Source organism: Megascapheus bottae, chromosome 9 (genome assembly GCF_031878675.1).
Source record: "Megascapheus bottae isolate mThoBot1 chromosome 9, mThoBot2.hap1, whole genome shotgun sequence".
Classification (NCBI taxonomy): Eukaryota; Metazoa; Chordata; class Mammalia; order Rodentia; family Geomyidae; genus Megascapheus; species Megascapheus bottae.
In genome coordinates this window covers 29,938,648-29,951,904 of record NC_143517.1, presented here as the reverse complement: position 1 = coordinate 29,951,904, position 13,257 = coordinate 29,938,648, and the positions used below count along the sequence as shown (strand labels likewise).

The window sequence follows — 13,257 nt, the reverse complement described above, 5'->3', positions numbered from 1 at the left end:
AACCCAGCCAGAGGCATGGATTTGATTGGTAGGAAGCCCAACTCAATCTCCATAATGAATCTCCAAGGAAGAAAGAAAACGCATCTTCTAGCCAGGTGCCAATAGCTCAAACCTTTCACCCTAGTTAGAAAGCTGAGATGTGAGGATCGTGGTTCAAAGCCATCCTGAGAAGGATACTGGAAGACTCTTGTCTCCACTAGGAAAAAAAAAAGTGTAACTGTGGCTTGAGGAGAAGAGTGCTAGCCCTGCAAAAGAAGCTTAGGAACAGCACTCAGAACCTGAGTTCAAGATCTAAGACTGCCCCCCACCCCAAAAGGAAGAAGAATTACATGACCTTTGCCTTCATCTAAAAAAAAAGTTAAATAAAGGAGATGGGAGTTTGGCCTAGTGGTAGAGTGCTTGCCTACCATGCACCAAGACCTGGGTTCAATTCCTTGGTACCACATACATAGAAAAAAGTCAGAAGTGGTGCTGTGGCTCAAGTGGCAGAGCTCTGGTCTTGAGAAACCAAGGACAGTGCTCAGGTCCTGAGCCCAAGCCCAGGACTGGCAAAAAAAAAAAGTTAAATAAAGTAGCACAGATTTAGCACATAGATTTATTTAAAAAGTTCAAGAGAGCAAAGTTTAGTTGCAGTCCCCTGTAATCTCAGCCCTTAGTAGATAGAGGCAGAACCATCTTGAGTTTAAGGTCAATCTAGGTTAGAACCCAACCGAATTTTTTTCAAGAAAAAAAGATAAGATTTATTTTTAATATGAATAAGTTGTCTTTAAGTCTTTAAATATATTGCAGTTAAAGGCTTATTCTGTTTTTTGGGGTTTTTTAAACAAACAAAATTTTAAAAGCCTTTTTATTTCCTCACCATTATCATTTTACAATAAAAATATCACCTTGTGAACACACAAAAAACCCTACAGAAGATAATTCTGCTGCACATAAAATACAGAATTGTTATTATATATCTACATGCATATATATAGACATGATTCTTCATTCTTAAAAACTATTTCTGTAAAACTATATAACAGAAAACAATTTTACATGAATACATTTATTAGTAACTATCAAGATGTTACCAGATCCTTCATAATTTTCAAAAGGTAAGTTACTTCTCTTTTTTTGTTGAAATATGCTGCCAACATTCTTCAAAGCAAGAAGTACTTGTTATACCAATAGTCTTTACTAGAGATGTTAGGAGAAAAGCAAGGTACTAGAATCAGCAAATAGAAGTTCATATTACCTTTTCTTTAATGGAATCCAAAATGTCAGTAATCTTTTGTAGCTGGGGATTATGTTCACCGATCTAAAAACATAAAATTTCCCAAGAAATGGTTATGGCAGCAAAGTCAGTCCATATCACTCCATTTCACTCACTATTTTGACATTGTTGTGTTCAAAACCTAAGCCAGCACAAAACACGTGTTGATCTAGAACAAAGCTTCTTTTATAGCTGAGAGGCTTGATCATTCCAGAGAAATAGGGACAAGTTGACAGGATAGGATTTCTGGTTGCAAAATGTGCAGTGACAGTTTCTTATTTATGTCTTCTGAATGTTTTACTTAAGACAAACCTTCCTTAGGAAATTCTAACAAAATTCCTTTACTATGAAACTACATGCAACATGCAAAAGTATCACACATGGCAAGTCCATATATTCCAGGGTGTATCCAGCCTCATGAGTATTTCTTTTTTAATTTATTTTAATTTTTTGCCAGTTCTAAGGCTTGAATTCAGGGCCTGAGCACTGTTCTTAGGCTGTCTCCAGACTAGAGCTCTACCACTTGAGCCACAACACTATTTCCGGTTTTTTCTGTGTATGTGGTACTGAGAATCAAACCTGGCTATTCGTGCATGCTAGGCAAGCCTTCTACCACTAGGCTAACCTGTTAGCCCTCAGGAGTGTTTTGACATCTATTATTGGTTTTAAACTCCTATGAACTAATTTGTAGTCCCCTGATCAAGTTGCTATTACATAGATGTAGTAGTCAACTTATCCATGGTCTACCCTGCCTCGGCCCTAACTCCCTCCCCCAGCCTCAGATCTATAAGTTACAACATCACACAGAAAGAATGGAACATGGCAAGAAAAAGGCACACCCTACAAGAATGTGGTAGCAGTAGGAGTTGAGAGAACCAACCTGTTCCCAGGAGTGACAACAGAACTTCTCTGTGCACTCATGAACATCAGAGGAAAAAAACACTTTATTTCCCAATTCCCTCCATGCCTCCATGAATGGCATCACCTGGAATAACAGGGATTTCTTTTCCTTCATACTTCAATAGACTTCACTGAGAATTCTCAGCCCCACCTCTTGTTCTGATGTTTATCTGAACATCCTGGGGATCAAGAGCTTGCTTGACCCACAAATGTGCAGTTCCCAGTATAGGGGGGATTTAACACCAGAGGGGATACCCTAAACCAATGTGGTTTTTAAAAAAAAATTGGTCAGGGGCGGGGAGTTTGGCCTAGTGGCAGAGTGCTTGCCTAGCATGCATGAAGACCCAGGTTCAATTCCTCAGTACCCCATATACATAGAAAAAAGCCAGAAGTGGTGCTGAGGCTCAAGTGGTAGAGCTCTAGCCTTGAGAAAGTCCAAGGACAGTGCTCAGGCCCTGAGCTCAAGCCCAGGACTAGTAAAATTAAAAAAAAAAAAAATTGGTCAGTATGATAGAGAAGACATGCCATTGTGTTCAAACAAATGCTTCAGGTTTCATGAGCCAGGTGCTAGTGACACGTGCCTATATGGCTAGATACTTAGAAGGCTGAAATCTGAGGATCACTGTTCAAAACTAACCTGGGCTATAAAGTCCATGAGACTCTTATCTCCAATTAAGTACCAAAAAGAAAAAAGACAAAAGTAGAGCTATGGCTTAAGTGGTAGAACGGCCAGCCTTGAGCAAAAAAACTAAGGGACACTGCTAAGACCCTGAGATCAAGCCCCAGCACTGGCACAAAAAAAATATCAAAGAATAAAAGAAGAATCATAACTTTGAGCTCTTTGCTGAACTGTATATCTGAATATATATATCAGGAATCAAAGGGGGCTAGAATTAGTGTTTCCTTCTCAGGATTTCAGTTTTATTTTTTTTTCTGCTGCTAATCTAGTAATGGATGCTGCTGCTGCTGAAATTTGCATAAAAATTGCCAGTGGACAACTAGAAGAACCATAAGACTATCGTCTAAGTTCATGTATAACATCTTTAACATTTCAAAGGTAAGTGTCAAAACCTAGAACTAGTTTATTATTTCAAAAACTCAAAGAATATGTTCTTGATTACTGAAACACTTTGTTTAATATAGCTGATCATTTAACAATAACTCAGTGGATTCGTACCTTTAAAAACACTCCCAGGACAGCTAGTCCATCTGGTTCATGAGCAGCCTCTACAAAGCTGGGGTATTTGTCTGAATTCCAATGGACAACATGAAGCTTAAAACAAAGAGGGACATAATACAGTTCAAATATTTGTTTCAGACTCCTGTAAAACATAAATGCAAATATAACATGGCTATCGATGTTTGATGCTGTACATTTATATGCATAATATACTCTTCATGAAGAGCACAGCCCTACTTTATTCAGAACTAAAGGTCTAACAGGAAAGGTCATGGTCAATTATTTAGCTTATAGTATTCCATTTAAAAGACTATTTACAACAGCATTCTACTCAGCTTCAGCCCCACCCAACACCTACCACTGGTCTCCAGTGACTGATGTGGGGGTACCTATGGACCTTCCACTAAGGAAATGGAATGGAACAGTCTTAGATCCTTTCCCAGCTGCTCACTGAGTGCTTAGAGGAAGCTGAGCTGCACAGGTTGGAGAAGTCCATTTCCTACACAGGCGGTCTCAAGGACCATTCTATTACTAAGAACAGCAAGATGATCTTGAAATTGTCCAGTCTGATGTTTTTGACATGTTTGTGTGTTTGTCTGTTGAGATGAGATTTCATTATCTGGTTCAGGCTGGTCTGAGACTCACTATGTAACCCATATTGTTCTCAGACTCATGCAGCCTCTTAAGTATGGGGATTCTGCGTGTGTGCCACAATGCTTGGCTCATTTTCATACTTAATGGCTTGAAGAAGCAAAAGTTCCCTTATGAGAAGCTATTTAAGAAGTATGCATGCTTTGTATTATTAAATCACTTTCATAGACAAATAATGTCATGTTCTGATGTAAGTATAGAATGTTAAATAATTATACCACGCTAACTGACATATTCATCAACTCATTTGCTTGTGTGCATGTGTGCGTGAGTGCATGCATGTGTGTGTGGGGGGGCATAGTCCTGGAGCTTAAACTCAGGGCCTGAACACTGTTGCTGAGATTTTGTGCTCAGGACTAGTCCTCTACCACTTGGAGCCACAGTGCCACTTCTGGCTTTTTGATAGTTAATCTGAGGCAAAAGTCTCTTGGACTTTCCTGCCCAGGCTGGCTCCACACAACAATTCTCAGATCTCAGCCTGCTGAGTAGTTGGGATCACAGGCGTGAGCCACCACACCCTAGTCACTTCCTTTTTATGAATGTAATACCTTACATAAATACACTCATTTCTTTTTCTGGGAAAACAGAGCTGTGGGTCTAGGAACCAGGGATGAAAAGAAGAAGCAGCAGATGCTACCAGGTGAGCAGGCAGGTGAGAAGTGAATTTCAAGTGACATGGAACTCTAGACAACAGATTTCTCTTACTTCACAACTCTGCACTCAGGCAAGTGACCCCAAGAAAACCATGATTTCCTATCCTGTAATGCCATGCAGTATCTGAAGCACACACACAAGTGGGAGAAATTTGGAAAGTTGTCAGTCCTGATTAAGAGAGACACAAACTGAGAAGTCAAAGGGCAATATGCCACACCCAAAAAGATTTATCTATGGTCATAAACTCTAAAGAGCAGGCCGCTCTCTCCAAATGCCTGATAGGAGTGACAGCCTACAGAAAGAGGACATTCCTGACCCTGTATGTGACCTTCAGGTCCCAATTTCTTTCCTAATGGTTTACAAAGAAATGAGTGTCTTCACTTGCCTATTTTTATTCCCTCCTTCATATAAAACTTCAAATCTAATAAGCATTGACATGAAGGATTTCTGAAGAGATAGCAACTGTCATTATAAAGAGTCAACTATATAGGTGTGATAGTACATTCACCACACAACTGCAGGAGATGGTTAGATAATCAGACAGAAGATATAAAGGCAGATTGCTGTCCTGCCATCTTGTTCCTCTGTGGTTGTGGGATAGCTGGGGGAGGAAGGAAGCCGTAAACACTGGATGATGAAGCAAGATTCATGTGGTTTGGAGCAGATAAAGGATGTTCCACTACCAAGGAGGGGCTAATAAGAGGGCTCAAGTCAAGTCCAAGGGTACTAGGTCTATCAAAACAACTCACTCAGGAAGAAACCACATCAAAGGGCCACAACAGCCATTAATTAGAAAATGAATGTGAAATGAACTATATTTCTTCTATACATAACCACCCTTCTGCTGGCTGAAAACAACTTGAAATAAGATGGGTAACAACAACAAGGAATTATTGGTTTTGTTGTGGTTGTTGTTATTGTTGTTTTTAAATAATAAATCAGTTCTACTTCTACACAGCTTGCTTGACTGGCAGCCCTGTCTTCCCCAAAGAACTTGATGTTCTTGATACTACTTTTATTAACACCTGTATTTGAATTAGAACACAGAGTAAAAGCACAAGTTTCTTAGACAATAATAACAGCAGCAGTGATTTGAGCTGAATGACAAGATGTTGTAGTCACTGCCAAAAAAATGGAAATATGATTTTCCATATAGGAAAACAATTTCAAATTTATATTGTGCAATGCCAATGTGTTTAAATTCTTTAGTAGTGGCATATACATTGACAAATACTAAGCTTAAACAACCTGCCATAAATGTGGAAATTATTTCCCAATTACTCACATATTTAATGTATTTATATGTGGTATGTTAACTGACATGAAGTAACCAAGTTATAAAGGGAAAAGATTATCTTGGTATAATTTTGAAGGTCCAAGTCCATGATCATTGCTCACTTATTTTTGGCCTTTAGTGAGGCAATGTCATAGCTATATTATTGGGGACAGCAAAATTGTTCACTGTATATCCAGGAAACAATAATGAATAAATGGAAGGACCATTGCCCCACTTTCCCTGTAAGGTCACACCATCAATGACCTAAAGACCTCCCACAAGGAGTCATTTAATAAGGTTCCATCAACTCCTAACACCATCACCTGGAGTACATCCAAAATCCAATGTCCTCAAGATGGATGAATGAGATATATTTCATGAGATCTTTTTAATTGCTTCCTTCCTAATCTTCAAAGTCATTATATTAAGTCCTAAATAAAATTCTTTGGGTGCAGCTTTAAATAGCTTTTCTTTTTTTGTCTATTTTATCAAAAGACAATGAGACCTATGACTCTATAGACATAGTGTTTTATTTCATAAATTGATATGTTTCTATGACATACAAACCCTTAGCCTAATTGTGATTAAGTTCTAAATACTAAGTCCCAGTGATTGTAAATAGAGATTCCCTCCTTGAACACTTTTATGTTAAACTTGTCATTTAAAATATGATGTAAAAAATCAACGTTAATAGATTCTTTAAAAATTAAAATTAAAAAAAGTCATAAACTTAGGTAAAATCTAAACATCTTGGAATCACTTCTAGATACATCTTTTTTCTTTCTTATAAACCTTAAACCCAAATACTTCAAGTGATCTTTGCTTACCACCATCTCTAGACCTGGGTCTCTTCATTAAATTCCAGGTTTGTATCTAATAATGTACTCGGGCCTGAGTCTAGAATGAGTAACAGGTATCTCAAACTTCACATTGTCCAAAACAAGAGTTAATTGTTCTTTGCAGTCCATTCCTCTCTGGACTCACATGTTCTGGATTTCTATGGAAACTTAGAAACTGGTGACCCAAAGCAGTTAACTTTAATCTCAGAAATTACTCTGAAATTCTTTGGAGATTTAAAATAATGTTTAAATAAAGGAGGCAAAGCTTTAGAAAGCAAATATGTAAACTGCTCAGTAGAGGATCTAAACCAAGATACCACATAGATACAGGAATTCCATTTTTTAGGTGTCTTCTTCCAATATAGAACAAACATTTCACATGTACACAGTCTTCCTCTATCTGAAGACAGAGAAGGCCTTATAACCTGAAGCATTTGGCTTCACACAAAACCAATCTAAGTTGACAAAAGGAACATTTTGGATAAAGCCTCCAAGGACAGATTATGTGCTAAAGGAATGAAAATAGAAAAAAGCTCTGTTTTCTGAGATTTTCTGAACATTTAGGCTGCCCAGGAGTGTCTAAAATACCACAGCCCAGTAGCCATGAGAACATGAAGAAGATTCTTGTAATGTACCTGCCTGAGAACTCTCCTGTGTTTGGGCCCATACAACACAGAAACCAAGTTAGTTTTCCCTTGAGTAGTTTCAGTTGAGTCATATAAAAATTCACTTTCATTGCATGCTAAATCTGGGTGTTAACTGTTTTAATCATATGAAAAGTTGAAGCATATTATGCTTTCTCTTTTCACCAGAGGATTTAAAAAGCATATTATGCTTTCTCTTTTCCACCAGAGGATTTAAAAAGTACAATACTATTAATGAATGTAAGTAGAATAAAAAAGAAGCAACTTTTCATTGGCCTTTCAAAGAGACACCACAGATATTAGTAATTTGCCATCCAGAAGACCTGGTTTAAAACACATCACAATACTTCCTAGCTACATAAAAAATACCTTAACCTCTCCAAGTCTCCACTTTGTTCATTTCTAAAAGAAGAACACACATCTTTAGCTCCCAAATTTGGCTTAAGTCTTAGAAGAGCCTCTTTTGAAGTTGAATAAATGCAGCAACCTTACACACACACACACACACACACACACACACACACACACACACACACACACCTCACTGGTGCAGAGTCTAGAAGGGTCCAAACAGTCATCAATGTGTTCCTTAAATCCCACCACTTAGGGACTCTCAACCTGAAGACTTACCTCTGCCGCAAACCTCATTCCGTCCACCACATGCTCTGAGCCATGGTCATCATTGGACCCCCAGTGAAGGTGGAACTGTCGCAGCCTATAGTTTCCGCTGAGGGGACCCCCATGCAGAACTAAACATCAATACAGTTGAAATAGTTAGTGAGAAAAAAAAAAAAAACGCTATCTGTATATGCTACCACAATGCACCTATCCTAGAATGACCCAACATGTCCAAGGAGATTTTCGTCACTAGGTTTACTGACAGGGACATAAGCTTAGGTATATGGGGAGAAGGAAGGATAGATAGGATACAATACAGATTTGGAGTGGAACACCTGAGAAATCACAACAGACACAGCAAGTGGAGGGTATTAGAATTTCTGAGATCAAAAACAGATGTATTCTAGGCTAAATGGAGTGGCGCATGCTATAGGGGAGATTTAGAAAAGGATGATCACTATCTGAGACCAGTGATCTAATCTCTCTGGAAGGGGGAGGGGAGGAGAATGTGTGACCTGATATAAACGAAGTCAAAATGGCTAAGAACATGGCCTAACTGATAAAAAGTTTGCCTAACAAGCACAGGCTCTAATTTCAAATGAAATAATAATTGTCCTACCTTGACAATAAAAGAAAAAGCAATAGTGGGTAAACAGCAAGTTTATTTTAAAAAAAGAAAGAAAGAAAAATTGTCCTTTTTAAATGAAAGCAAGCTAAGTCTCAGAATAATCTGTTACACAAAGAAGTCCAGCCTAAGCTTGGTAGAGTAACACAGATCTCTGGTTTGGCATAATCTGTAATGGAAGACAGAAACTCATCTGCTTTTACTGCCAGTGTAGTCCCAGACAGGCTTTAACTTCCAAGGTTTAGCCTCTACTCTGGAAAAAGGAGAGCATAATAGGACTTCCCAGATGTTGTCAAGAGAAGAGAATTAAAACTGAATGCAAAGCACACAACACATTCCCCATGTCATGTGCTGCTCGCATCTTATTATTGTTACATCCAAAAACTGACTTATCTTGTATGTTGAAATTCTGTATTCCTGGGAAATGTAAATTTTAGGACAAAAGGAACTCTTTGTTAAGAATCTGTCATATCTTAGTGGCTCTCGCCTGTAATCCTAGCTACTCTGGAGGCTGAGATCTGATGATCAAGGGTCAAAGCCAGACCAGGCACAAAAGAACCTCTAGAAAATGGAAATGGGGCTTGGCTGAAGAACTCAAGGACAGTGCCAAGGCCGAGTTCAAGCCCCATGAACCACACACAAAAAAGAATCTGTCATGTTTTGTCACTTTAGCAAGATACATTTCAAGATTGTTCCCTCAATAAATATCCTTCCTAAAAAATGCAAATAGAATCATATTGTAAGCTGACAGAAAAGGTTTTGTTGTTGTTGTTTTTTTAATAGGAACTATGGTTCTAAATAGAGTGTTGTAACTCAAGCCTGTAATCTCAGTCCTCAGGAAGCTAAAGCAGGAGGATTTTGAGACCATGACCAACCTGGAATACATAGTGAAAATTGTCTCCACAGGCAACTAAGCCAGGTGTAAGTGGCCCAAGTTTATATCCTAGCAACTTGGAAAGCTGAGATCTGAATGAACGTGGTTCAAAGCTATCTGAGACCGAAATGTCTATGAGATTCCATCTTCAAAATAACCAACAAAAAAATGGACTGTAAACTTAGCTCAGGTGGAAGACCAATTGAGCAAACAAACCAGCTAAAGTAAGACTAAATTCAAACTTCATACTGGCAAAGAAAAAAACAAAGAAGGAAAGAAGAAAGGGAGAGAGGAAGGGCTTAATTCTGAAACCATCTTCTAATAAATCATTACCAGGCTTGCTTACAGCATGGAAGAGGAAAGAAAGCACTGAGTGGCGAACACACCATAAGCATCACTAAACTTCCCAGAGTCTCTAATATAAATGAATTGCTCTTCTTTTCAGAAATACAATATTTACATTTCTTGATATCATTCAGAAATGATCCACCCTGTATAAGAACATTTTGATGCAGACTTCTTTACAGTAAAGTGATATTTTTCCCAAACACCCTGAAAAAATAAAACAGAACCACTCATAGAAGACTTAGGACTTGCTCTTTTGTTACCATGTTTTGTCTTGTTTTAAAAATAAAAAGAGGGGGGCTGGGAGTTTGGCCGAGTGGTAGAGTGCTTGCCTAGCATGCATGAAGACCTGGGTTCAATTCCTCGGTACCACATACATAGAAAAAAGCCGGAAGTGGTGCTGAGGCTCAAGTGGTAGAGCTCTAGCCTTGAGAAAGTCCAAGGACAGTGCTCAGGCCCTGAGCTCAAGCCCAAGATTGGAAAATAAATAAATAAATAAATAAATAAATGAATGAATGAATAAATAAATAAATAGAGGTTTTTACCAGCAGGATTTATGAGACTTTACGTTTCTGTTCTCTTTATCACCTGGCACAACTGTCAGACGAGATGAACAATGAATATTTGTTGAATACATAAATAAAATATTTTATTTATCTTGGAACAGTTTCGATTATTTGAAATAAATTATCTTAAAGAGAAACATTTTCTAAGTGACACTCCTAGCCTGTACAAATTGCATAACCTATATAGATGAAGGTCTGAATGTCATTCCAAAGGAAAAGACATCAATGGTTCAATTGTCCTTTCTCCTTGGCTATTGAATAATGGAACCTGAGCTACAAGATAGTCATTCCTTTAGCGATAAAAAGCAGATTACAGAGCTTGAGTAATCACTGTGGAATTGACTTTGGGAGAGGATGCAAGCAAGCTGGCTCTGGAGAAAGAAAGTGTTGCCAAAAAAAAAAAAAAAAACCACACTTGTTAGAGAAATATCCAAGGATGGTGATTAATCTTTGGAATGAACCTGCACTTTAAATTCAGATTCACACAGCTCTGCTTAGGTAGATAGCAAAAATTTCTTTACCTATTACATATGTTGACTTCACAAATATAATCTCCAGCCTAGGATGATGGTTAGTAAATGCCTCGTAGAGAAGAAAGTTCTCTCTGTGCTGGGCTTTTGCAAAGAACCACAGGAAGCAAGGGTGAGTCCAAAACCTGATTTTTTTAAACACTGATCTTGAAACTATCTATAGGATGTAGCTCCACTGGGATATAAAATCAAATCAATAAAGGCAACCTATATCTTTTGAGACGGGTTTTGCTATGATGCCCAGCTAGAAGTGAACTAACCACACTCCTACCTCAGCTTCTTAAGTACTGAGAATACAGGTGTATGCCACTCCTCAAGGCAATCATAATTACTGTTAATGAAAATTCTGTGTGTGTGTGTGTGTGTGTGTGTGTGTGTTTCATTTTTCCAGTACTGGAGATAGAACTCTGAGCATGTCTGTGCCAGGCAATTGGCTTATCACATAAGTTATACATTAGTGCCTTCAGATAGAAAACTAAATGTCCTACTCTATGTTCTGGATAAGCAATAAACTATTATACTTATTGTATGCTTAAAAACAAGTAATTGTTTCTCCAAAGTCACAATTTGCCCTTGTAGTCCATTTCTCTAGAAGTTCCATATGTCTTAATCTACTCCAAATAACACACTCATAAAAAGGAGGTCAATGGTTTCCCTCATTTGTCATAATCAGTAGAAACCTTGGGTTCTCCTAGCAGAGATTTACAATAGAACAAAACCTAGATGCATAAGGCCATATAGTGTGACTGCTAAATGAAAGGACCATATAATGAGTGATTGTTGTCCTTAATGTACTATGTTATCTCTCATCTCTTTTGCTGTCCCTTGGTTATCTCATATTGTTACAGTATTTTACCTTGTTATCTGATATATTGTATATATGTGTATTTGGTTATTTGAAATAGGATAGGGAAGGGGGAAACAAGATGAGGGGAGAGGGTGGGGGGATGGAATGGGGATCAAGACATGAGAAAGGGTATTAATGTTTGTGAAGTAATGCACCTTCTATCTGGTGAATAAAATGTAACCCTTCTATTAATTACAATAAAAATATATGGAAAAAAGAGGTCTATGGAAATTAAGAAACCAAAGAAGGACCATAAAAAATCCATACGTAGTAATTGTTCATGGGAGTTGCTCAGTGGAAAGACAGAGAGGCCAACTAACCAGTTGCTACGGCACATGCAGTCTCTGGGAAGGGACAAGCCTAGAATGCAGAAGAGCCAAAGCAGGGGTGGCAGGACCTGTCAAGTGAGGTTCGAAGAAAAGGGAGACCTTGAGTCGAGAAAGACAAGTAGCTGAGAACAGCCTTGTCTTTCCTTATCTCATTATCAGTCCCTTCATCGGATGCCTACTTGCTATATCCAATAGGAATGGTCCTAAAGAATTTCATATCCACCTTTGCCCCATTTATAGGATCATTAGAATTCAGAGGAGTGGCTAGCAAAGTTCTAGCAAAGTCCTAACAAGTGTGTGTGTGTGTGTGTGTGTGTGTGTGTGTGTGTGTGTGTGTGTGTGTGTAATTCTAGCTATCCCAAAGGCTGAGATCTGAGAATTATGGTTCAAAGCCAGTCTGGGCACAAAAAAATCTGTGAGGCAGAAAATTGGAAGTTGACCTGTGACTCAAAGTGGTAGAAAACTAGCCTTGGGCAAAAAGAGCTCACAGACAACACCCAGGCCCTGAGTTCAAGTCTCATGATCACCCCAAAAAAAAAAAAGTAATAATCCTCCCTCCCCTTTAAATGCCATTGTTAGAATGGTATATAAATCATGACATAAGAATAGCTGTTAAAAAATTCATCTTTTTAAGCAAAAGTGTTAAACCTATTTTTGGGAGCTTGAACTCTGGGTCTGAGTGCCATCCCTTAGCTCTTCAGCTCAAGGCTACTGCCTTACCCCTGGAGTCACAACCACACTTCCAGTTTTCTAGTGATTAACTGGAAATTAGATTCTCTCAGTCTTTTGTGTCCAGGCTAGCTTTGAACCTTGATCCTCAGATCTCAGCCTCCTGAATAGCTAGGAATACAGGCATGAGCCAACTCACCCGGGTTGGAGCTATGCATTTTAACCTAGAAAGATGTCCATTAAATATTGCCAAATCAGGAAAAATCAGAGTAATATAGTATTAGGTTATATTTTCTTATGAGGGCTGGGAGTTTAGCCTAGTGGTAGAGTGCTTGCATAGCTTGCATGAAGACCCTGGTTCGATTCCTCAGTACAACATACATAGGAAAAAACAGGCAGAAATGATGCTGTGGCTCAAGTAGTAGAGCTCTAGCCTTGAGAAAACCCAAAGACAG

The 13,257-nt window shown here is 38.4% G+C and overlaps 1 protein-coding gene across 1 annotated transcript in view; it reads right to left on the bottom strand.

Moving 5' to 3' along the window:
• Ca13 (carbonic anhydrase 13) overlaps nt 1-13,257 on the bottom strand; it is a 28,596-nt gene that overhangs the window by 9,915 nt on the left and 5,424 nt on the right. Inside the window, exons 3-5 of the mRNA XM_090339015.1 lie at nt 8,030-8,148; nt 3,333-3,428; nt 1,238-1,300 (exon numbers count right to left, since the gene is read on the bottom strand). Of these exons, the coding sequence (XP_090195141.1) occupies nt 1,238-1,300; nt 3,333-3,428; nt 8,030-8,148 (278 nt within the window). The remainder of the gene's footprint in view (nt 1-1,237; nt 1,301-3,332; nt 3,429-8,029; nt 8,149-13,257) is intronic.